The following is a 27,421-nucleotide window of genomic DNA, read 5'->3' on the forward strand; positions in this document are numbered from 1 at the left end:
TTATCCTGTGAAAATAATATGTGAGAGCAATATACAAGTTAAGATCGGCGAGTCGAGAGACTTTAGGGCAAACGAACAAAAGAAAAAAAAAAAGGAAAAATTATATTCTGTACATGCCCGAGACAATAATGCTTTCATTGTCCAACCCTGGAGGGGTCGTCACCTGATAGTGTTACGCGTCGCTGATCTAAAGCTCACTAATACTTACATCATGTACATCTCTAGGAACTATAAGCCCCAGAATTGATTATACAAATGCCAGTATGATTCGTGGAACGATTCAATTTCAGATTACTAGTGAAAATGGCATGAACCCGATTGAATACAATATGGAAAGACACAATAGGAATTAGAAATACGAAACTTACTGCTTGGAAATACTTATCATTAGAATATTTCATTTTAGTGTATGACCCTGGTATACTGAGTCAATATTCCTCGAGATAAAACAGGAAAATAATAACGTCGGTAAAATTTGCCGTAACCAAGAGAAGGAAATCTAAACCAAAGATCCGAATTACACAACCATCCCCTTTGAGACGTCTATCATATCATCAGTTTTATGTTTTACTTTTTCATACCTGATACGGGGCCTTCCCCATAGAGCTCCAGGCGCATACAAATACCGCGATACCACGAGGTTGGCATGATTCGCACGTATCGGCATGTTTGTGGATAGAAGAGCCGGTTTGTCACCACAGTGTTTTGATCCGAATTGGCTTTGAAGATCTGGGACGGGAGGCAGATGAGACAGATAGTAAATTATGGTATATCATACTGTAAAGTAAGGGCAGTTGTCTCCCCAAATTTTTCATTCTCCCTCCTTTGTAGACTCAGATATTGGATTTTCAAATGATTTGATCAGTAAATGAGAAGATTGCACAACAATTAAAGAATCTAGTTTAATGTTTGCCGTTTTTCTTTTGTCTGCTAATTGAATTTCTCGTTAACCTAGTGTGAGAACACGCGTAGTATCGACATGGTATCTATCGATCATCACTCCTATTTACTAGTGCTCTCCATTTTTCATCTACACAGACTTTACAGTACACAAAGAAGACACAAGAGGTGACAGATTGCGATTAAAGCCATTCAAATTTTCACATTTAACTTTTTTATTATCATTATGCAAATATTCCATTAAGAGTGAACACCAGGTCGTGGTATTTCAATTCTATAAAATGCAAAAAAAAAAAAAAAAAAAACCTGTGTGCAATGGTATGACCCCTCTCCCCCCCCCCCCCCCCAACTCGTTTCACTCCCATAGACTTGGCACTTGGCACAAAATAATCATCGACTGCAAGGGCTATTAGATTGTATCCATTGCCGAGGAATCGGAGATGATTATTTGCTTTATATCCTTCATCGCTTTACAAACTTGAGATTTGATAAGAATGTATTCCATCATCCACGAAGATATCATTTTATGATACTGAATATCACAACACAGGAGGTAATGCGATAGGCAACAGTCAAATGAATGAGGCTAACGTTAGAGCTAAAACGATAACAAGCGATGTTGACGTATTGGTATTCTTTTGGTGTGTGTGTGTGTGTGTGTGTGTGTGTGTTTGTGTGTCTGTGTGTGTGTCTGTGTATAGGATGTGCACGGAAGTGTGCCACTAGAAGTTAGTTGATTGAAATGTCAGGTATGATTAAAAAGTTCTAACGAAAAAGTATATAACACATGTGATAATACCACAGTATTGGTGTTGGGAGAAAAACATCTCTCGGTCACGTGTTCCAAATCAAGTAATCCCATTGGTCAAACATACTTATGTGGATATAATCTCTCATCTACAACTGTACTGACATTACCATTCACTGCTATTATATACGTGAACGTAATTCAGTCTAGTGTCTATTTCATTTCTTCGGATTGCAGTCTACAAAGCAAATAGTGTTGTTGTTTTCTGACCATGACGCAAATCTCTCGTTTGAAGAGGCTACACCCCCGTAAATAATGCCAGTGTATATCTTGGCAATCAATGACTTAAAAACCAAAGATATAAAACACCTGTTTCTTGACCCTGGCCTAATCTAAGCATCAGTCATCGCCACAGCGCCACAGGGGGGGGGGGGGGGGCACCGCGAGAGGAGGAGATTGTTTTGGTTTTGGCATGGGCTGTGTAGCTCCTTCTTATTCCTGTATTTTCGTTATTTACGGGTCAATTTTTTTCGTTCGAAATGTAAAATGGATGACCATAGAATTTCTGAATAGAATATAAAATTGAAAACTTTAGAAAGCATAGAGAAAATTGAGTTTACTTTGAATGGTCTGCCACAGGCAGATATCCTTATCATGCTCTTACGTAATACGACAGCTGCTGGAGTCATTAAACCCTGGCTTGGCCTCCAGGTTTGTCACGCCTGAGCAGAAAGTTAATTTGCAATGGACAAATACTTCGACTCCCAACTCCCAAACGAAAAATCTTTAGCGAGGTATAGCACCCCATCAGCTTCGTGGAAGTGGGGATTGACGGCATGAAGTTTCTCAAATTACTCGTTCAAACATGAGACCCAGATAAACACTACGAGTATTTCGTGATGAACTACTGTTAAGGCTAAGGTTTGACATACACTTGTTTAAACTTGAAGTGACATTTACCTTGTCGTGACCAGCATTTTGGCAGACCGTCTGTACAACTTGGAATGTTTTCCCGTCCAAGCTGCAAGCAACCTTATACGCAGTCACCCATTTGGCGTAGTCTTGACGTCCTTGGGTTGCCACAGCGTGTATGATGTAGGGGTACTGGAGATCCACCTATGAATATTCAACAAATGCAACCACGACTTTTTTGACCGTCTGTTCATATCCGTTTTCATGCTTAACCATTATTAGGGAGCTTTAGATTTTGATGCGCGGACGTTTGAGACGACGAGTGGACTGAACGTTCTCCCCTCCCCTGCGTCGTGCTGAAAAGTAGCTTTAGATTACGCTGGGACGCAACGTATAAAAAAATGAAATCGCGCCCCCATGATCAGTGCATGAAGTAGTTCTCTACGTTGCAAACTGTGCGGACGTAAAAATAGCCCAGTACGCGTAGTGAAAAACTCAGGTGACGCTCAGAACATGTTTTTTTTTCCCTCTGAACGTCCGCGCGTCTAAAATCTAAAGCTCCCTATTGTTTGATTTCGAGACGCGGCTGTCGTATATGAAAATGTAACTTCTGTAGTTGTGACAAAAGAGTCTGCAAACACTTACATAATGCAACGCTAAACAGCCCTGGCGTCTATGGTAATGTCTAATTTGCAAGACATCTATTTAAGTCAAAGGATCGAAACTATATCAAATCACAGAGAACAGATCAGATAAGATAGGTAAACTAAAACAAAAACTCTTTCTCAAAAAAGTCAAGCTTGTATAACACACATGAAAGTGTCAAAACAAAAATCATTCATATTTGAAATGGAAACATCGTGATGGTGAATTCATCAAATTTTAAAAGCAAAACAGCCATATACCGAATATTGAAGCTTGCAATCGTGGCATGGCTACCTCAGCCGAAATGTTCATGTTTGCAAATGATCGGTCGTTGCCCTGTTGCCATGGTGACAACGGTTATGAGAAGAACGTGAGAGAAGGGGGAGGAAAGAATGTGATTTTTGAATGGTGAAGCTATTTCAATCCTTCCATTTTGTTGTATGGGCGCCGGAAAGGATGAAGAAGTTTGACTGCTCCACCAAATGAAGTAAGCATTTTTTTTTAAAAACATCGCGTTTGTCTTAGCTAAAATAATAATAATAAAATGAAATTAAAATAAAATGATAATGATAATAAAATAATAATAATAAGAATAATAATAATAATAATGAATAATGGAATGAGTAAAAATAGTAAGGGACCTCTCGGCAGCAACGGACATAAAGTAAAACAGAAGTAAGATGTCTTTTTAAGCACCTAAGTACAAGAAATTGCCCTGGCGCCGTCGTGAGTGCACTTATTCTTCGTAGAGCATGTAGAGCATGTAGAGCAAGGTGACACGGCCTTAAACTCGGCACTAATGCAAGTTCTCGCCTGTCTTCCCTTCCCACTGTATGATACGTTTGAGATTCAATATAAACCCGTCTTTGCCTAACTTAGGAGTATTTCAGACACAACTAGAAAAGCACTCTGAGAGCGCAGACCTCCGCCAAGAATGCAGCTCATTTCCACCACTGATCTTGTTCTTCCATAGAGATATCAGTGATTTCCATCCGTACGTAAGCATTGTGTGCTGAAAGTCGCCCGATTTCTAAATATAGAAGCCTTTGTTACGTTTTCAACCACTGGATCTTGTTTTTTTTTTTCCATAGAGGTATCATTGATTTCCACCCATACGTACATATAGCATTGTGTGCTATCATAAGTCGCCCGATTTCCCAATATAGAAGCCTTTGTTACGTCATAAACCCTGAGATGCATGCATGGCGCGCCTCGCCCCACCAGCAACTAGAGCACGCACTCTGGTATAAATTCCCAAAAAAAAATCTCGGATTACTACAAAAAGTTAATCGTTTGTTACTTGTGTCATTCTCAACCTTTCCTGCAAGTTTCATCCCAATCCGTTTCGTGCCACGCAAGGATAACAATTTCAGTGGAGCTAACTGGCGGCCGCCACTTAATTATCGTTTAGCGATATCGATAATCATGAGAAATACCGACCACAAGTTTCCAGGCATTTGAGAGCGACCCCGTGGCTCTGAGAGCCCATGCTGTCATTTGGCATGGAAGAGTGTGTAAAAATCATAATTCTTATCAACCTCTCTTTACGAAATTTGAAGATCTTTGTCAAAGACAAGTTTGGCAGTTTGAGGTTAGGTGTGGATTGTTTGGCTTGATTAGGAAAGGGAGAACTGATAATAATGAAATTCACAAAACATCAATTCTGTTTGGGCATCTGGATTGCTTGTTTGTTCGTTTGTCCATTTCCATCTGAGAAGATGGCTGGATAACCCATATTCAGCTACGTTAAGCCGGTCTTCCATGGGGTCCAGACGCCATAATTATACAATACCATACTAGAAATAGTGGTTGTGTTATTCTGATCGGCGGTCGGTTAATCAGTGATTAATAACCATTGGCTTCACTTTATGTTATAATTCTTTTCATCTACCCAATACAGAAGCCTTTGTTACGTCATAAACCCTCAGCTTGTTTTACCGTGTGGAGACGACCGCGGGTGGGGCCGTGATATCGGTTATACTGTGTGGATGCCGATAGGCGTGAGTTTGGAATGACTCCACTGTCCATGCCAAGTGGCACGATGTTGTACAGATTCGAGGCAGGCACATTTGGAGGCAGACCTATCAAGAAAAATGAAAACAAAGCGTCGTGAGGTACACAAGCCACTTTACATTGTCGGTCTTCTTTCTATGGTGTCACGACATTTGCTCCTGCGATAATATTGTTCAGGTTTTATTTTCTCCAAGGACTTAGGGCTTAGGGTTAGGGTTGTGATCGGGTTTGAGGTTTAGTTTAGATGTGAGGATTAGGATGAGTGTTAGGGTTATGTTTGTGGGTAGAATTTATGTTAGGCTTTGCGCGCAGATATTTCATGGTAGCAATTGTCTTAGGAGCAAATGTAATGGAATCCTTTCGGTAATCTGCTGTGCAAGGTTTGTAATATAAGCTGCACGAAAAAAACAAACATCACACGTACGCAAAGGCTGGCCACCGTCCCTTGGTACCGTGGAACCCCTGGGGCACCGCCAAAATTTCCACATATTGTGGTCCCTTCCCCCATTGATCATTCCTGCCAAATTTGGTTAAAATCCGTCTATTAGTTTTCAGGAAGATGAAGTTGTAACGAAAAAGAGAAAATAGTTTACGCACAACGGACGCCGGAAAAAAATGAACAATCGCAATGTACCACTTGAGACATACAGCTCATCATACAGTGTGAGCTGAAAAGCTGATGATAAATTGACGACTGCTATCCGAAAGTTTTTCAAATATTTTGGAAGTTTTCGCCTACATATGATAATGAAGACCACTAGTGATTGATTGCTGACGTTCGTACTCACATCATAGAAGACCACAGGTATCAGACACATGACTGATGCACCTGACCACAGGTATCAGACACGTATGACTGATGCACCTGTGCTCCATAAGCGGTTGATAAGGAAAGAAGTCAGCATAGTTCCGCTATTCCTACAAAAACAACCCTAAAAAAACCAACGATACGTTGTTACGTATTACAGGAAGCGAAAAAAACTACTACACTATCTCTTCGCTTACAGAAAAAAAAAGCAGAAGCACGGGAAAGAAGTGGGTCAGTCCAAATCGCAAAGAGGATGCTGTTTTGGGATTATGAATTTCATGAGAGAGCTGTAAAGTCGAACAAGGGGAGACTTTTCCTTCTTTATCAACATTTTAGGGTGGTGATTAGCAAAATATATCATCAACATCCAGGGAAGTGAAATCCTTATATTGATTTATATCCCCTTAAATAATGCTTGTTTGATGTTTGATGACCTGTCATGCCCATCTTCTAACTGATGTTCCCCCATTCAGAATCGTTCGTTCCATTACCAGGATTCAATTCAATTCAAAGGTTTTATTTTCACTTCTTTCAACAGAATGTACAAAAAGTATAAATTCGACATGCATTTGAAGGAATTATATAAATACATAATCATATATATATGTATATATATATATGTATATGTATTCTCTATACTGCATATTATATACATGATGTACGTACTGCATGAGCCTCCTTGATTGTAGGTATGTGGCCTATATGCTTCAATGCACTGGTACCTGTTCTCTCGCAATATGGGGAGGTACTAGTGTAGCGCAATCTTTTGAGAGCGACCCCCATGGCTCTGAGAGCCCATGCTGTCATTTGGCATTGAAGAGTGGGTAAACATCATAATTCTTATCAACCTCTCTTTACGAAATTTGAAGATCTTTGTCAAAGACAAGTTTGGCAGTTTGAGGTTAGGTGTGGATTGTTTGGCTTGATTAGGAAAGGGAGAACTGATAATAATGAAATTCACAAAACATCAATTCTGTTTTGGCATCTGGATTGCTTGTCTGTTTGTTTGTCCATTTCCATCTGAGATGGATAACCCATATTCAGCTACGTTAAGCCGGTCTTCCATGGGGTCCAGATACTATTTACAATACCATACTAGAAATAATGGTTGTGTTATTCTGATCGGCGGTCGGTTAATCAGTGATTAATGACCATTGGCTTCACTATGTTATAATTCTTTTCATCTACTCGTCAAAAGCTAGCAGTAACTGAAGACCAGTGGCCCGTTGCATAAAACTTACCGTTGAATTTCAATGGTAACTACCGTCAAAATTAGGCGTCACAGCCAATCAGCATCAAGGATTATAAAATTTACCGCAAATTTGAAGACTTACCGCTAGAAAGGAGCGGTAAGTCCAGCGGTAAGGGTTTTATGCAACAGGGCCCTGACCGTAAAGGCTTGGCAACCATTCGGCGACTTTAGTCAGCGACAGGTTTATACTCACCATTTTTAAAGTCAACTAATGACCAAAAGCCTTCAATATACCGATATAAAGTTTTTAAGATTGCACTGAAAACCACTAGCCACCACTTTTGACTATACCAACATCCGACCAGTGGTATCCGAGGTATAAAAACGGTTGGTTATCGGTCTTCGCCCATATGTGACCGGTGCCGATACATTATAATACAGCAGTGTTGACGCAGTCAGTTAAGATTACAGTCGTAAGAAAAAGCGAAATGTCAACTTCGAAAACTTCAACAAATTTAATGAAACTCATAAAGTCTTACCTAGTAATTTCAACCCACGAGGGAGAGTGAAAGAGACCGAAAAATACACAGGTGAATTTTCTTTGCAGCAATGGGTAAAATGCGCAAACACAAAGCTATAAATACAACTTAGGGGACTTACCCGGGGCTAGGGGAGACCCTAGAAGTTCCGCGCGCATGCTGACGTGACCAGCCCAGTCAGTAGGGACAATGCGCACGTATGAGGCAGTGATTGGTGGGACAAACATATTTGTTTTCTTCGTGCGCCGATCGTCGTTGGCAATGAATATCTGTAATTCCAAGGGAGTTGAACATTTAAGGTTATTATGCATGATTAAAAGTCTTCATGAAACAGGTAGACGGTAATATGTGGGTTCTTTTTTTCTTTTTACCTTGAAGGAGAGTTCGTTCTGTAGATTTAAAAAAAAAAACACACACACACAACATGTTTGTGAGGGATAGATGTCAAAGTTCAAACAGTTTTCAACAATAAAAGAATTAGGAGCAAAGAATTATTTTAGACATTTTCTAGACAGCTTCATCTCGGTTTAAAGATTATTCACCAAGTCTTATTATACTTTACAGAAAGAACATTAAAAGACTGCCGATAAGATGAAGTATACCAGATAAAACTATTTCATTCACCTCTTTTCAGGTTAACTGATAGCTGCAATCTCTAGTCATCTCGACTGTCCGTCAAGAGGGTTTTTTTTCCATTAAAGTGAAGATGTGCTGTTTGCACTTACAAAACAGTGACATGCCCAAGTTTCCTGGTACTAACAGTACTTTTGAGCGAGCCAACGCTGATAGTATGGGAGGATACACTTGTGATGTCCACACTGATATAGCAAAAATGATGTGGGTTCCGCAGACTTACAGAGAAAAGCTACACGTAGTGACACTGCTAACAATCCACGGTCATCACTTCCTCATTTCATATCCGATTTTTGTCATTTTTTAATCGTTCTGTAGGGAATGTTTTTCTCTTTCTTTCGAGGTTTATATATTTTTGGGGTGGAATTTTTTCTTTGAAATGAATAAAGTCAATTGCAAACAGACTGTGACGAATTTTCCCCTCTCTTTGAACCCAAGTTGAAAATAACTCCTACCTCTGGATTCGAGCTCCCCGTCTGAGTGATCGTTTTCCAGTTCTTGCCGTCATTTCCGTACATCACCTTGAAGGCCTCGACCCACTGGCAGAAGCGGCTTTGACCCTGGGTGATCACTCCAGTTATTGTGTACATCTGCGGCAATTTGATTTGGAGCCACTGGTTCATATCATTCGTCTTGGCGATCCAGCCCCCGCTTCTTCGGGAGCTTGCATGAGCCTTACTGGCCGAGTACCTCGCATTCCATTGAGAGGAGGCGCTGAACACCGAGCCGACAATGCGTCGAGCTGATAAGCTCACCTTTTGCTTCATTGCTGCAAGTACACGACCAAAACAGTGATGAAATGCATGTATTTTCTTTTCATTTCCTCTAATGGTACACCATACGGGATGATTCTTTAAATGGGCTGTGTATAGGTATGTCATTCAGGTGAAAAGCCGTCAGCAGGTTCGAAACAACATGAATGCATAATCTTAAGAAGAAAATGCTCATTCACTTTTATCACAAGATATTGTGACGAACGTCCCCAATACGTCAATTCAGATCTCGTAAAATCAAGATATACAGTGTGTATATAAAAAAGCAATCAAATTATTTTGTAGGGCTACTGTTTCATGATTGTCAGCTACGGAGAGCGTAATGTTGATTGCGCGGGAAGAGGTATTCTTCCTCTTTCCATTGATACCTGTAATGTTGACAAACATCATGCATGACTGAGCACATGAACTTTAAAGACAACAATGACAAATTGCACAAGTTTGAGTGTTATCGTGAAGGAACAATGAATGCCTCACTGAATGAATGAGATCTGTCAATGAAAGTGGTCAGACTGAGAGGCCAGCCTGCATGACCTGCAGGTTTGTATTTAGAGTTTCTTGTAACCCTTTATGGCTGTCGATAGCTTGCTTACTGCCACAATGCTAACCCATTATCCATTTTTCTCTTTTCATATTCAAGACATGGTTTGTTGCAGCAAGCTGTGTTGAATATGAACAGAGAAAAATGGACCATGTGGGTTTGCCTTTGTGGGAGTAACGAAGTTATCGGACAGATGGCCATGTTAAAGGTTATGGACCATAAAATGTTAAAGAAACCCTAAACACAAACCCCCAAAACAAACCTGCTTCTACAAGCTGTCCTCTTTGGCCACTTTCATTGACAGATTTCATCGATTCAGTGAGACATTCATTGTGCCTTCATGTGGCACTCAAACTGAGAAAAAGTGTAATTTGTCATGGCTATCTTTAAAGTTTATGAGTTCAGTTATGCATGACATACTATTATGTCAATATAATCAGGTATCAATGGAAAGAGGAAGAGTTCTCCTTTCCTCACAACCCACATTGCGCTCTTCATAACTGACAAATAGCTGAAGTAGTAGCATTCCAAAGTTGGATAACTTTTTTTATACTCACTGTACAATAATGCGTATGCGCCTTCTTAAATACGTTTACAGGGACATGACAAGACTTTTTATTTACTTTACAAGAAAGATTTAAGGATTAAATTCTGTGTAACATTATTTTTGCCTCGCTACATCTACAGCGTTACACGCAATTCTTTTGTACTGTTGTACGCATTCTGTCCCAGGTAAACTGCTTTACTTCAATGCTAAATAGGCCTACTTAGAATTAACAAACTTGCATTTGGTATTGAAGTTTGTTGATATGCATTTGCTGCAAACGGACAAAATTAATAAGCATTACCCCTAAATAAGAAGAAGTGTGTGAAAACATAGATTTGATCATCATTTGAAAACGTGCATGAGGTGTGACTCTCTCACACACGGGACCTCCATTTTATGTCCTATCCGAGGGACAGAGTGTTTTGCCTCTTACTAGAGGGGACGATATGATTACACACAACATTGCTCAGTGAGACTCGGGAATCGAACCCGGGTCCTTTGGATCTGGAGGCAGGACGCGCTACCTGAGCCAACTCACTGTCCTGTAAACATGATGCCTACATGAATAAAGAATAACGAAGGTAATGGAAAAGACAACATACTAGTAGTACTCATTCCAATGAAAGGTCCACGCCCACTCAACTCCCATCGCAAACTGATAGCGTTGTGCCATGTTAGGGGATGGATACGGACAAATCGAGCCATGAGTGGCGGGTTGATGTCGTTTACCATCTCGCCGTCACGATCATTGTTGCCGACGAAAATCTTTGGTTGAACAGTAAGCGAAAACGTCACCAAAGTAACATGAGAACAGAAATGATGAAGAAAAACAGACAAGGAATTAGTTAAAACTTTGTCTCATTTACCCTGGATGTGTTGTTTGTTTTGGGGTGGTTTTTTTAGCGAGAGTTGGCATTTCTTGAGAATCTTACTCTTCATTTTAAACGGGGATTTTTGATTGATAAAGATTCACTTGAGTTTTGGACTTTTTATGCGTAGGAATGCAATAATTTAGAACTTTTTACATCCCATCCATGTATTCAGCACGTATATACACTGATTGGTGTAGTAACAAAAAGAAAAAAAAACTGTTTCACTGCAGGAGGAGAACAGACTCCGACCTGCAGCCAGAGCACCAGGGTCCCTTAAATGCTAAATCCTATGTGCTCCATAACATTTTTTTTTAGTGAACGCCATGAGTTAGTATCACAAAGTTTATGTCGTAAATTACATTACTTTCATTCACCTGGTGGGGGTCAATGATTGCTCACCCCTCCCTCTTCCCAACAACCTTTATCAGTCTTCATGCATGTTTACCATAACTGATCGAAAGGGGATCTAAAGCCACTGTTAAACAAAACTGCACTTGGGCTACTTATAGACTGTCATCGCATATCTACACTCAGCAAAAAATGAAAAGAAAGTTAACACTTTTGCAAGTTCATATATGGGTATACAAGCTTTTTACTGTTTGGGTTTAATGGGTAATGGGTGTAGACTTTTACATAGGCATCTTTTTTGCCTTTTTATGATTGCGGGCTTGTGAATTCAAGCTCCTGCTGGAAGAGTTTTTAAACTTATTTTGTACACCAATGGTTTGATTGTACATAATCTTACACAATCAAATTAAAACAGCGAGTGAAATTTTAATCGCTGTTTTAATAACATTTCTTTTTCATTACATTGTTTTGTTATATATCGTACATTGATCCTGTTATTACGGATTTTAACTAGATGTTTTGCTCCTTTTAATTTTGATCGTTTATTTGTGGTGGGTTTTTTTTGTAACTATATTTATGCAACATGATTTTATATCTAGTTGGATTGTACATGACCTTGATGTAAAACAGCACTCACCTGCTGATCTTGTTGTCTTGTCAAAATATGTTGAAATGAATAAATAAATAAATGAATAAATAAATGAAATAAATATACCATGAACGTCGTCATAGATACAATGCCACCAGGATTGGATGTTATGGTGAATGAAAACATATTTTATTTCTTAGATTTATTTCTTAGTCTTTAAACACAATATGCATGTTTATCATTGGAGGAATATTCGACAAAATTAATATAATACCCCATTCACTATTTCAAGCCTGTATAGTAAAACGGAGGATTCGTGCATGGGTGGCATAGAAATATCACGATTTTTTTTCCGGAGGTGTGCCCCTCAGGAAGTCATGCTAGTCCTATATGCCATCTTGGAATCTATCATTTCAATTATAGCCTCTCTGTGTATATTATCAATTTGGGGTACTATTGAATTAAAGAGATTTAGTATATTTATGAATATAGCATTCGCAGATAAACCATGAATGTGCGTTTGTATGAGTGCATGTCACGTATGTTTTCACATTGCAGTGAATTATACGGGTTCGTACACAGACATGCATCCAAGCCTACGTATTAATTTCACGCGTAATCGGAGTATCCATGTGTGTGTGCGTGTGTGTGTGTGTGTGTGTGTACTACATTTTTTTCTTTGTTTGTTCTTTTCCCTGTTTTGTATACAAAATTCTTTCTTTTTCATTCGTAATATTGACAATGTGGAATTTATGTTGTCATAATGAAATTTGTGTTATCTTGTCATGAATTAATTTGTAGTCCTATATTGTTTATATGAAAATGAAAGAAAAATAAAAGAAAAAAAAGAATGTAGTAAGCTAGTGGCTCTTTCAAAATCATGTTCCAATCACCTTGTCGCCATTTTCGCAAGCCGCAGCGAAGAGCCAGTCCTTGCCATTCAAGCTGTAAGAGAGTTTGAAGGTTGTCACCCACTGGTTGAGTCTCGGGCGAATTTCTTGCCTGCCCTGCGTGATCACCCCAGTGACTTCGTACACCGCTCCGAGATCGACCTTGATCCACTGGTTAGGATTACTTTTCTGTTTGACAAAGGAGTGGAGTTTGAATAAGAAGATCCATCGTTTGAACAAAAGATGAAAGAAAACAGTTTCAGTTTTATCAGCTTTTGATTTAAGGTGATGACTGATGAATTATGTACTCTAGAGTGGGTAAGATTTACATAAATATTTTTTTTTCTTCAAAACATCTCCTACAATTTGGGATAACTGATGAGATACTGAAATGTCATTGCAGGACCTGAGCTGAGATTCTAAGTGCCCCTCATGACCAAGATCTATACTAATACATGGCAATGCTTGGGTATTGTATTACTAATGACAAGGCAGACTGGTAGAACTGTCATGATATCAAAGAGGAAATCCACAAAAAAAGATAAATAAATCAACTCTTAAAGAGAGAAAAAAAATCCCTATAGAATGTTCCAAAATCGACAAAAATCGGAAGAGAAATATATGACATTATGATATTTCACTTTTCTTCCGAAAGCATTTCTTAGCCAGTCACCATGAATACTAAAATGAACGAATTGACGATGTCATGTCCTCACATTATTGTTCACGTTTGTTATACATGAAATTCGGAAAAATGTTAATTTTGGCAAAATACGGGTAAAATCATATATTCCCATATCTAAGTATATCAGAGTTACCATTTTGTCTTTTTTGGGTAGTTTTAGGGTAAGTTTTATATAAATACAGCTAAAATACGAGATTTTGTTATCATTTCTGTATATCAAATTAATGAATTGTGAGAGCATGACATCATCAACTTGCTGATTTGAATTTCATAAAGACTTATCGAGAAGTATTTTCCGAGAAACTTCAAAATGTCAAAATGTTACAACTTCCTTATTCTTATCTGATTTTGATCATTTTTGCACTGGCATGCAGGGGAATTTTCCTTGTTCTAATGAAATTGATAAAATTTGGAAGTGGATTTATTCATTGAAAAAGCCATTATCCCTGTTTGATAAGACCATGTTAGTATCTTCTGTCCTCTCATCATAAGTACCATCACCTTCTAACGTCTACACTACTTCACACAATCAAGAGACATCACAGCACAACTCCTTTTCATCATATTTGTTTTTGTTATTATTGTTACCTATTTTGAAGAGTTTGTAAAGTAACGAAAGCAACAATAAAATCATTATGCCTTTGAAAAGACAAAATGTATGACAAGAAAGAACATTTTTGCAGACGAGGATTGTCGGTTGCCACACATTCTAAAGAATGGATTTTTGTTTTGCTGTTGTTTGATACTTTATTTCTCTTTTTGGTTACGTTTACTTCCACTCACCGCTGCTCTCCAACCACCACCGTAATAGCTCTTTTGATTCATATTAAGTCGTGCCCTCGGCGCACAGTATCGAGTACTACCTCGATAGCAAGATGATGCTGAGAGACTAAAGTCAGGAACCGATTTGTCTTCGATACCAAGTCTATGAATCCTCATGTCCGCTGGAATAAGCAACGCAAAAGTGGCGATAAGTTACATGTAAATTTGCTACTTTTCTCAATCTGTGACTGCTACAAAATTTTTCAAGAAGCAATGGTCATTTCATTATTTCAAAAAAGAAAGGGTATTTGATCTTATGAAGTAAAGGCGTGTGTCATTATTATCATCTTCGTTTTATAACAACTGAAACATAAGAAACTTCACTCATAAATACTTCAATAATATGATTACAAAAAACAACTTTCTCAAACATTTCAATCCTTGAATTCAATGATGATAGTTATAAAAACAATAGTGATAACATTCAATATCAATAATAATAGATGATACTACTACTCATGAAAATAATCCTCATCATCGTGAGAGTGATGACTACAAAATAACAGTAACCTGAAAACCCTCATAGCCAAAGGATGACATCATAAATAGCCTCTAGGTACATAGATCTGACAGGGCTATTTCTAATGCATAAATAGTTTCGTCCATATAACTCAGCGTTAAGATGGGTTTGTCTTTTGTTATCACTAAAGGCGTTCGCTCTTCCGAATATATTTAAGCTACCACACTAGTGGCCAGTAGCATATTATCTCTTTGCATATTCTGAAACGTGTACTTTACAAGCCCTGACATTATCTAACATGCTCGGTAAATCAACATGCCCTTCCTATACAGCACGATAAAACTCACGTTGAATACTTCATGTTCAATTTTTCACTTCAATTTTTGATTGCTTATATTGTATTTTTGAATTGGCCGCATGTTACTTGTATTTCTATATATTCATATTTCACGGAAATAAATGTCATTGAACTTGAACTGGAACTTCAACTTAGTCTTTGTCTTGTTAAGTAACTTAAACATTGTATAGTAGAGAAGATTCTTAGCCATACGTTATTGCTTCTCTCTTTTTCTGTTAATTAAACAATGTAAGTCACGCCCTTGCTAAAAAAAAAATGTTTCATAACCTTGGTGTACTTTGATGAGCATGCAAGTGATAACAAATTTCATTGTTCCGTGAACGTAAACCTTTCCTATCCATTACATTCATAACACACGCACACGCACGCAAACACACACACATGCACAAAGTATGATTATTTGATTATACATTGTTATACCTGTGTACGTCCTTACAAAAAAAAAAATCTAATCTCTTGTAAACAATTGCATTATTTAACATTATTTTGATGACAACGCTTACGTGTTACGGGTCCGTCTCCCAAGAGTTCGAACCTCATGCTAATGCGACTCTTCCACGTGACTGGCACGATTCGAACGAAGCGTGCCCTCACAGGACTCGGGAGTAGATTTCTCACCACACCATTCCTATCGGTATTTCCGGTGAAGATCTAGTGTAGTTTCACATTTGAAAATTGAGAGGGAGGTCAGGTTCATGAATACAGATCATATAGTGGACGTGAGAGTTCATCTCACTTGAGAGGATGAAAAGTGAGATGTAAGAGGCGAGAACTGAAATGAAAGGACCGAAAAATCAAAATGAACCAAACTGGTGACTTGTACTTCTATATGGAGCAAAGTGACGGAATTATCATTTTGTTTTAAGAAAACTTTCTGTCACAAATGTAGAATTATATATATTTTTTATTGAATATCCTTGTTTATCGTAGGTTGCGCAAATCAAGGGCGACGGAACGAGGGCAGCTTTTTTTTTCTTTCTTTTTTTGGTCGTAACACACTCACAATTTATTTGAGAAATTCTCTAATTGAGCATTTTATTGCTATCCCCCAAAGCCACCAGTGCTCCTCCATAAATCCCTAACGATCAGTTATGCAGTATGGAATAATTACAATAGTCGTCATAACACGTTTGAGTATCTTGTGAAATCTTTCATTTTCCTTTCTCATTGAAATACGTTCCCGTGGGCTCTACCATCATGACAAACAATTAAGATAATAACAAAGCGATATGTTATAAAATTTAAAACTTTAAATTGAATGGACACAAAAATTAAAGACTTCCTAGTTAGAAATTCTTAAATACCATGCATGCAAGAAACGGTGATGATTTTTGGCGATATTTCCAATATGCTGACGATGTGTCATGACTTTCACTAAGTTTTAGCGAGTACATACCTTAGTTTGACCAGTCTGACTTACGACGTTTTGCCACTCGCTATCGCTGTTAGCTTTGAACATGACCTTATACGTCAGGACCCATTGATCTGCGGTGGATCGACCTTGGGTCAAGACACCTTGGATAAGATAATCGGTCTTCAGGTCCACCTGAATCCACTGTGAGTGGTCATTCCGTTTGGCTATCCAGGCTCCGCCAACTGACAGAAAGACGCCGCAGTTATGTTTGCGTAGAAACAAGGATATGAAGAATGTTTGCAATCAATGTACACATCGATTATAGCGATTTGGTGAGGGGTTGGGATTCCATACATAAAAATATCATTCAACACCTTATGCGAAGTATAAAAATGTGAAGTAAAAGCAAAACACCAAAGACTAGAATTGATATACATGTAATTGCTTATTATTCATTTTCCCAATAGTGACAAATAACAGCAGTTTTATCTATATAATCTCGTTGACACAGACGAAACGTTTTCAGACACGTCCAAAGCGGAATACACATGCATTCATGCAAATGCAACTCTGAATGAACTACGTATATCTACATCCCGCCTAATAAACTGGTTCATCTAGATTGTCAAATCAATACACCAATCCTCTCCTTTTAATGTACAACTTACTCTAATTACAAATCCCTTCTGTACGGCAAGGGCTTTTCATTTATGATTAGCAAACTTAGAATAACAGTATATCGATGTAGATTTTGATCCCTCCAGGAAGAATGATAAGAGCGTGTAAATCAGATATGCTGGACTGGACTTACATGTGAAAATCACATAAAGAACAGGGGAGGGGGACTCCAACACAACTTTTGACCAACATACAAGTCGGTGATCTGGAAAATTCCTCTGTGTGTTACAGACAATAAAGGAAATAACATTGCCGGGGTAACATCGCCCTTACATCAATCACGGGTGCATGCTCGCCAGCCAGTCAGAGCTAAAGATGTCGAGTCACGAAATTGTTCTCTCAGCCACTTTAACAAGTAATTTCAGTCGAACAAACTTAATTTACACGCTTTTAGGATAACCTTACGCCTACTTACCACTCTTCATGTTCAGTCTTCCCTGGTCGACGCAGTAACGAGCGCTATAGCAAGAGCTGGCCGATAGTTGTTCCTTTTTGATCCTACCATCTTCAACCCCAAGTCTCTTCTCCTGTGGCTCTTGACCTTTTGCAACAAAATGAATGAAAAGATTGATGGATGAAAGGTCATGCCTTCTATGAGACAGGATGACCCGACGAATCTCTGATAGTAAAGTATTATTTCCGGCACATAAGTCAAACAGAGACGTTACCAAAATACAACAGTACTACAGTAAATGCAACAATTCGTGTCAAACAATAAAATCAGTCGACATACGTATATCCCTCTCAATATGTGTGTATGTGTATTTGTGCGTGGGGGTGAGTAAGTGTGTATATACAAGATGAATTGTGATACTGAATTAGCATAATCAAGCTGAGATTCTTGTAATAACATCGCTGAATCTTTGTCTGATGTCTCATCATCAATTAACACCAACTTAAGATCAAGCTGGGCGTCATCAGTCATGTCACACGTGAAGGATTAAGGAAAGGAGCAAGTAACTTCACAAGAAAATTTACTACTGAAGCCACAGAAATGTGCTCTGAAATATGAACTTGACTTTGACACCAAAAAAAATAGTGTAGAACAAATGAGACGCCACGTGAAGATTTGACGAAATACAAAGTTATGATGGTCATACCCACGCTTGCAAATCATATTATGTCGTCGTCGCAAACAAAAATGTTGCAATCACGACATCTACTTGTGGATTTTTACCACGATGCGATCGCAAAGTCTCGAGCATAATCCAATAAGAACGTAATAGTTCTATCTTTCAATCCCATCTTCTTTGTGGGATTCATTCAAACAAAGCTAAGTGGTGAATATTTGACAGACGGCAATGGGATGCTCGTAACATCATCAGGATAACCGTCATTTGATTTCTTCCCCACGTGTAATAGTCAAGGATAGTGAAGACAAATAAGAAGAAGCATTTCAGTCTAGTACAGTAAAATGAGGATTCCTGATATATTACAGGCAAGTTTGTATGTTTTTTGTTTTTTGTTTTTGTTTTTATTCGAAGTTGAGGCAAGGCAAGTTAAGCAACTTCATGCGCAAAGAGTAATTTACAGCGTATAGTCCATTTATTCCCGTCTACAAAAGTATGATGACATTGAAAACACAATCATATTCATCAGGTCATACTGCGGTCAACGACAGAAGTTATGACCGGATATAAAGCGTATTCTCTGATATTAATCGACATTTTTTATATACATAAACTGTCATCATTAATTTTCATGGGTATGATTTGGTACTAAAGGATATAAATGCTACTTCGAACACTGAAATTTAATTTTCATCTTAGAATGGTCTTACCAATCACTGGTCCTGTGCCGATAACATCGAATCTCATACTGATGTGACTATGCCAAGTTACTGGATGAATGCGGATGTAGCGAGCGGTGACAGACCTGAGAAATTTGGCTGTTACTGGCGTGTTCCGGTCTTTGTTTCCCGTGAAAACCTTGAAAAAGTGGGTTAAGATAAAGAACAAACGAAAGAGTCTTCCTCAGGCCTATTTCAACAATTCACGAGAAGAAAGCGGGATTACTTTAAATGTCTTTCAAAATCAGATATACCGGTAATGATAATTCAATGAATTTTGTTTTGAACGTGTTTGAAGTAACAATATCGGTCATTGATTTTCCTATGCTCTACTCTTCAGTGATACGCATATAAATTCTTCAACATTATGACTTACGTATTATGGAAAAAAAGTTAAAGCGATATCATCGAGTAATGAAATACCCCTATATCGCAAAATACGTTGAACAGCTCCGATATACATCTTTAAAAACTTCATTACTCCACATCCACCATCAATTTACGAGATGTTCCCCCTAATTTGATTTCAGTAATCAGGAAGACAAATGCATGGAGAGGAATTTTGTTTCCATCTCGGAAATCACAATGACTAGAGGGCAAATCCCTTGTGTTTTCTCTCCATGAAAATCACTTGTTTTTATTTCCTGATCGTTAGCCTTGCTATCAAGTCCAAGGCACTTTAACTACATCATCGAAACAGTAATATTCGCCGATGTATGTAAAGATATATATTTTAAAGACCAATAAATATGCTGAAAATACAAATAGTTGCCTTTACGTGCTGCGACAGCATGAGTAAAAACCCTGTATAGCATAAAAGCCTAAAGCTCGTCGGCTTAGAGATACCCAGTACTGATACTTATTTTCTAGAGTTCACGAAGTTTTTAATCAAAACAAAAAACCTACTGACCATCGGGTTACCATCGCAGCCTGGAACGAACGAGAAACGCTTGTCGTCCCTGCTGTAGGAGACTTTGAACGTCGTCACCCACTGCGAGTAGTCCTCCCGTCCTTGGATGATCACCCCGCTTACAATATAAAACCCCATTAGATCCACCTCGATGTATTGGTTCGCATCATTTTTCCGAGATGACCATCCCCCTGTTCTTCCCCTACCTATTTGTGAAATATAATGGAGAGAAGACATAGAGAGAAAGGGAGAGAAAATATGCTAAAACGAACATTTCATTTGCTTTCCTTATGTTCATTTTCACGTTGGTTTACAATATATTCAATGGGGATATTTTAGTCAGAGAGGTAGATGATTATGTATATGTCAGCATTACTATTATTGCGGGGGGTGCACAAATTCTATCAGGGATTATGTTGCTGGTGTAGTTTTGAAAGGTTTACATGATATTTCCTACCTCGATGTGTAAGTAGACACAAGGTATACAAAGATGGTAATTTGCGGAGGTGTTATAGTTTAGTGAATTGTGCCCTGCATGAGCATTCAAAGAGAAGGTGTAAATTCGATTCCACTGATGGTTTCACGGCATTATTGGTGATAATTAAAGGACCATGGCTTTGGAAGGACGCCGTATCACGTACGGATAATTGAGATGACTCGTGTCAGAAATTAAAGTGTTATATTCACTCAACTTTCTGACATGGTTGCTTTTACGCTTAAATCTCTTTCATTTAAAAAAGTTGTTGAACGTAAATAAAGCATGAAAGGGGTTTTGACGCTTGTAGCTCTCTCTCTCTCTCTCTCTCTCTTTCTTCCTTCTAAGTAACCTTAAATTGGCAGGTCTGAATTAAAGTGCTTGTAGTTGTTTGGATGATTTTATAATAGTACGATATACAAATAACATCTATTGTATATGTCGAAAGAATATATCTTCTGTAGAAATATATCAAGATACCGCTTTATCAAGAGGTAAGATACAAGGTAGGTGGTCATATTTGATTTATAACCGAGATTTTTCTCCGCGTCACACATGTTTTGGTAGACTCTGAAAACTGGAGAAATCAGTGCAAGTGTCTTGTATTTTCCCAAAGCCCAAGGGCAGTGGTGATTGTGAAATGAACATAGATGGGACACATCTTATTATCATGTTCATTTTAGTAACACTTCTCCAACAATATCTTATGTGCGTTATTATAATACTTGTCGTAATAAAGATATTTTTTGTAAATGAATAATTCGCATTTGCTTCGTACCACCTTCTCATTTCTTTAGTTCCTTTAGACAAGATGAAACCGAAGAACTCTGCAGAAAGTGATTATGAGTTTTTGTTGATGATAATAGAGAATGCATGCGTTCTTAAAGCGGCAAATCTCCCTACTTGTTGTTACGCGCTTGTTTTCGTCCTTTTATCCTCGAAGAATATCATTTAATTTATAGTTACCCTTGTGGAAGTTGAGGCGAGCATTTGCCGGTCTGTGGCCATAGTTATACATGCTGGAGGCACTGAAGGCGCTATCGGGGATGGCCCCGCTCTCTAGTCCCAAGTGATGTTCTCCGGCTTCCTGCACTGTTCATTTGAAGAAAAAAATAGCAAAGTTAATTACATGATAATATGAACTATGGCTGATTATTTGTCAAAAGGTCGCTTGTTTCATCCTTGGGACACATATCAAACATCACACGAAATCATAATAACTGCAGAGTTAAAGTTTAATTGCTCTGCTGAACAATATGTAAACATAGTATAAGATGCAAATTTATGTCATTGCAAAATATGTGACCTTGGGTCGTGACATACGATACGTGGAGAGGTTTGTATATGTAAACCACAAATCTCCTAAGCATAAGCATAGCATCAAAGTATATATGCCGGTTCTCTGTTAGCTTTTACGTTTCGTATGTGGGTAGTGAAGACTTTCTGCCATTCTTTTAGTGGCTGTCAAAGTTGTCAAACTCAAAGACATAGTGGTTGATGTTGACAGCAGAATACACAACGATGTATTCAAGGCTTAACAAGCTGAACACATACGATGGAAGCAATGAGATCCGAATCGATATGAACTATTCGCTCCCCAAAAAACTACAGGAATATCGTATAGTAACATTTTGTTTTAAGAACATCTTGCGTGTTTATCCTGTTCGTAGTTGCATCAAACAAGTGCCGATGGGACATTGCGTGGCAGGTGAAAAAAAAAGGAAAATATTTCGAACTCACTTAGCATAACTCTTCCGAGCAGCTCAAATCGCATGGAAATATGAGCGTGCCAAGACACGGGCATAATTCGGATGAATCTCGCAGTTACGGGAACGGAGAAAACGTTGGTGTTGTGCGTGTTACGATCACTGTTTCCGTGGAACACCTGCATTCAAAAAGAGGGAAAATAATTAATACTGGGTAGTTTTCACACATTCGCAATACTAAGTACATGTACTTGTGCTTGCATACAACACTAGGGGCCTCTCACCCCCGTCACGAAATAAATGAATGCCTAGAATACCCAGACAACATTTCGTGGATGAGTATAAAATAAAAGACAGTCGGAATGATGTTCTTACATAGGTCTCTCATTAGCCTGTGCGATTCGAGTCTGCTGGACGCATTCCGGTGACTAGCCGGGTCTTTGCAACAGTTAAAAGGAAATCGAACGAAAACTATAAATGCAAGTACTAGAAGTAGAAAGAGGTTTAATCTTGTGTGGAGACGTTTCGGACCTCGCCCTGCATGGAGACGCCTTTTAGGTGAGAGCTCAGCGCATCCCATTGATTTTGTCACTCTTTACGAGTAGCCGCGACTTGATGAGTCTCGGCGGTCGCAACGTCCCCTCCATTAAGGTAGACCCTTTATTCATACCGTTTCTTTCTAAGGTACAATGGTATATGCATAGCAATAACAATCAATGCTATGAATGATACTACCTACATCTTACCTCATCTCCAGTCCCAGAAGGACTGATGACAGGAGTGAATGTAACCCCGTCTATGCTGTGAAAAACTTTGAATGACGTCACCCACTGGTTGGCATCTTGTCTGCCCTGCGTAATGATACCAGTGACTTGGTGCAAGGTCAAGAGGTCGATCTGGATGTATTGATGATCGTCTTTCTGCTTCGTGCTCCATGCACCCGCCCGAGGTCCCACTACATGTTCGTGAAGTACAAAGATTAAAGGTTCAATTACTCAAGAATCTTTCAACGTGTAATGACATTCCATCTACTGTTCGAGTTGAGTTCAATCAATGAAGTAACATTGTACAACCATGATGGTACAGGTTCTCAATGATATCGGACGTGCAACAAACACGTTATATCTCATGTAAAAATACTGGTATTTACCGCAACTTGACCTGTAATATTAAGAGAGATTCAACAATATTTTCAGGTGATGTACTAATATTTGTTGTTCCGAAGATTTGTTAATTCGAAAATGAAATAAGACTCGTTATTCCGAAGGTTCGTTAATCCGAAAATGAAACGCCGCGCCGGTCCATACTAACAAATCTTCCAAACCGTATTTTTATTTCTGATATAGCAAATCTTCGGAATAATGAATATTCGGAATAAGGAATCTTCGAAATAAATGCCTGTAACCAGACGTCTCTTTTATGAATTCCCTTTTATACTCAGGGATGATTTCATGTCGTGAAAAAAAAAAATCCAAACAAGAGCATAAAGTGAATATTTGTGTGTTCGCCAGAATGATACTTGTGATGTAATGAGGTCATCGCCTCAGCCGATGTGCGTCTGTGGTCTTGGGCAGAATCATTGTTTTATGAAAGTAGGCCCTACCTGATTCTAATTAAAACCCCCAATATTTTCTCCGTTAGAATTTCTTTAATACTCTGCTAATCTGCTAATTTGAATTCACTCTAGTTATTCGTACAAATACATGAAATGCTTCAGATGTTTTACCAAACGGAAATAGTGCATCGTTACCTCACATACAAATCTCATTAAATTGATGTAATCGCTTAAGAAACCCGATTTGCTCGAAACCTTGTCAGAATTCACTTTGAAATATAATATATATATATATATATATATATATATATATATATATATTATATATTATATACAATAGGATGAATCATTTTTATAGAATATGAACCTATTATATAGCAAGTGCCTAAATGCTTGCAGTTACTTCCATGTGTCATACCAAGAAATTCGTAACCTTCATTGGCAAAACAATCGGCTAGATATATGTTATCACGTAAAACAACCAAATATGCATAATAATATGTGAAGCAACATTCAGTTGCGTTACATTTTCTCCTTCTTTTTTTCTTTTCTTTCTTGATTTATGTCGAGTTGAAAGTTATGTGAACTTCCCTTTCATTTGCGTAAAACTCTTTCCCACGTGTGAATGAGAATGAAGTGGGAAATACAGCAAAATTACAAGATTGATGAAAATTTCACTACTGCAATTACACTACCCTTAGAACCCCCCCCCCAAAAAAAAAAAAAAAAAACAAAAAAAACAAAAACAAAAACGCAGGGACGTTTGAATATATAGATATGGGTATATCTAAGATATATGAAATAATTCGTGAAAAAAAAGAACGCCAAAATAGTTCTACCATCATAGATCATTGTGGTTTAGTGCGAACTCATAGAAAGCCTCAGCCAATAATGTTATTATCCAGTCTCTATATACAGACATATTTATTGCGTGTCTTAACCATAATTGTTAACCCGTTGAGGACGAGTCCAGAGCCTACTCGGGCAAGTGTCTATGGAAAATGCGTGTTGTAGCAAAATCGGCTTTCATACCATGGTTCATAATTATATAATGACATGTAAAGTGTCTCTAATCAATTTTCAGATCAAGATAACCATATGATTACCAAATTACAAGGCTGTTTTTACAGGTTTATTGTAGTAATGTAACGTAAGTAAGTGAGGGGAAGTTCGCTTTTTCAGCTCCTCAATTTTCATTTCCATCAAGTCATTAATGAAACAAGATGTATTTCTCCTCTTCAAGAATAATTATACCATCATAAAATACCATGATACCATACTATACCATCATATAACCACGTATATTGTTTAGAAATGGAAATAAAACATGAATGAAAGAATGAATGAATGAATGAATGAATGAATGAATGGTTTGAATATACATTTTTGAAGTAATGATTTCAAGTATAATTTCAATCTTATTGCAGTTAAAGAATTAATCAAAGGATTTCATTCACTGTCATCATAAGCTCAGGAGCGCGACTCTATCAGTGAACACGTGGTTTGATTTGATTTGATTTTTTTTTTCATTCACGTTCCATATTCCACATTTCGTACAAGTTTTATATTCCATTTGATTTGAAGCAGAAATGTTTTTCACACAATGGTCAGTTTGAACCAATAATGCACAAATGTATAAGGACATATAATTAACGTGTAATAATGAGGAACCCACTAAAAAGCAAAGCTTGTAGGATGTAGGTTCCAAAAATATAACATAGGGTTTTAGTACAGTATATCAAAGTCAGAAGTGACGTAACATGCAAAATTCAAAATATCGAGAATATTACAATGTTTACGGGATGTACAAAGTATAGTATATAATGTTTTATGATTAACTTATGGTATAAATGCTTAAAAAAGTAGCAAGTTAATCAAACTGGTGAGGTCATCCGAGCGAGGCATCATTCAAGTATATGCACACACACAAAAATTTAAGCGATTACGGCAAAATAATTACACATAGGATTTTAGAAAATTGGCTTTGAGATTTTTCTTAAAAAAGGGGCTTAAAGAACTTGAGTGCAACCGAACCGAATCTAACTCATTCCAGAAAGAAGGGCCGGTAGATGTAATTGTCTTAAGGGCTAAAACTGTACGAACAGGGGAAAAATGATAGGATTCACTGTGTCTTGTAGGGTAAGTATGAATATCACTGTTTTTCACAAACATTGAGGAAAATATACTGGGAAGGTCACCAGTATTCAACTTATACATGAAAATTCCAACATGATATAAATACAAATCATAAATTTTTAACAATTTACTTGAAACAAACAATTCATCAGTATGATCAAAAAATTGTGCTCGATTTATAATCCGCAAGGCCTTTTTCTGAACCAAAAATAACGAATCAATTTTAGTCTTTGAGCAATTCCCCCAGGCTAATATTCCGTAATTCAAGTAAGGTAATAATAAAGATGTATAAAGAGAATGCAATATTGGCTTTGGGAAGAGATATTTCAGTTTGTGAATAATTCCAACATTCTTGCACAACAATTTACATAAATAATCAACATGTACCTTCCATGAAAGGTTACTGTCAATATAAATACCTAAAAATTTTGTTGAATCTATTTGATTTAACTGTAAACCGTTCATTAAAACTAAACCTGGAAGAAATTTTATTGTGTTACTGAAAACCATATAATTGGTCTTATTTATGTTAAGCGACAATTTATTTGCCTGAATCCACTCAAACACCAACTTAAGTTCATTATTCAGAGAATCGAGCAAAACATAAGGATCTGAGTGAGAATAAAAGAGACTTGTATCATCTGCGAACAGAAGAAAAGACAGCAGAGAGGATGAGTTACGGAAGTCATTGATGTATAACATGAATAAAAGAGGACCTAAGAGGGAGCCCTGTGGAACACCACAACAAATCGAGTTTATATCAGATTCATGATTATTTACGGAAACAAATTGAGATCGACCGCTAAGATAACTTCTGAACCACTCCAAGGCCTTTCCACGAATACCGTAATGATTTACAATGTTGTAGTTCAAAAACTTGTGATATGATTTGATTTGATTTGATTTGATTTGATTTGATTTGATTTATTCTCTCAGTGCCATTTTTTCAAATACATCAATTTTCTGCAATTTAATTAACGTATGATGACAAACACCTCTCACAAAACATTTATACACTAGGAATTGCCACAAGAATAATGAAACTTTGCTTATAACCATAAAAACATATCCTTCTTCACAATTTTCACAAATACAGTGTAATTGTATTTTGAAATTTGATGATCTTCAGCAATAATCACAATAATTCATATCACAAGTTTTTGAACGTCAGTAAAAAATCACTTGTTTAGTACTTAAGAATATGACACGAAATATTTCGACTAAACCCACGACTGAACTGTTATCTTTACCTCTAGGTTGATCAAGTCGCGCCCGATCGACGCAGTAGAATTTGTGCCAACAGGAGCTTGCAGTAAGTTGTTCCTTAGTGATGCGGCCATCCTTCATACCCAACATTTTAATTGGTTGACCGCTGCCTAGAAGAGACCGACAACAATATTAAAAAAATGATATGTTGACAACTTGATACCTTTGATACACGCGCACACACCCACAAACATTTTTTTTTTAAATATAATATCTAGTCACTTCTAATCAAACAATACAATACATCAATCCTCTTTGGTATTACTGTAAAGACATA

At 37.7% G+C, this 27,421-nt stretch overlaps 1 protein-coding gene across 1 annotated transcript; it reads right to left on the reverse strand.

Moving 5' to 3' along the window:
• Positions 1-27,234, reverse strand: LOC139727756 (uncharacterized). The gene is made up of 18 exons (XM_071638733.1): positions 27,129-27,234; positions 22,934-23,142; positions 22,222-22,366; positions 21,448-21,573; positions 20,007-20,212; positions 19,088-19,235; positions 17,723-17,848; positions 16,672-16,871; positions 15,779-15,926; positions 14,419-14,579; positions 12,954-13,139; positions 10,941-11,016; positions 8,846-9,159; positions 7,879-8,026; positions 5,144-5,286; positions 2,609-2,764; positions 582-729; positions 1-5 (listed from the first exon to the last, which is right to left on the reverse strand). Exons 1-18 carry the CDS (start codon positions 27,232-27,234, stop codon positions 1-3), a joined length of 2,751 nt encoding a protein of 916 aa, XP_071494834.1.
• Between the last annotated feature and the right edge of the window lie 187 nt (positions 27,235-27,421).

Source organism: Diadema antillarum, unplaced genomic scaffold (genome assembly GCF_040938485.1).
Source record: "Diadema antillarum isolate AM-2024a unplaced genomic scaffold, OU_Dant_1.0 seq00000150_RagTag, whole genome shotgun sequence".
Lineage (NCBI taxonomy): Eukaryota > Metazoa > Echinodermata > Echinoidea > Diadematoida > Diadematidae > Diadema > Diadema antillarum.

Excerpts from the sequence above, each read along its gene's own strand:
- LOC139727756 (XM_071638733.1), bottom strand. The coding sequence starts at position 27,234 with ATGTTGGGTATGAAGGATGGCCGCATCACTAAGGAACAACTTACTGCA. Across the intron at positions 22,367-22,933 it reads CTTCTGGGACTGGAGATGAG|GTGTTCCACGGAAACAGTGA; the intron begins GTAAGATGTAGG and ends TTTTGAATGCAG. Across the intron at positions 21,574-22,221 it reads GCTCGGAAGAGTTATGCTAA|TGCAGGAAGCCGGAGAACAT; the intron begins GTGAGTTCGAAA and ends TCAAATGAACAG.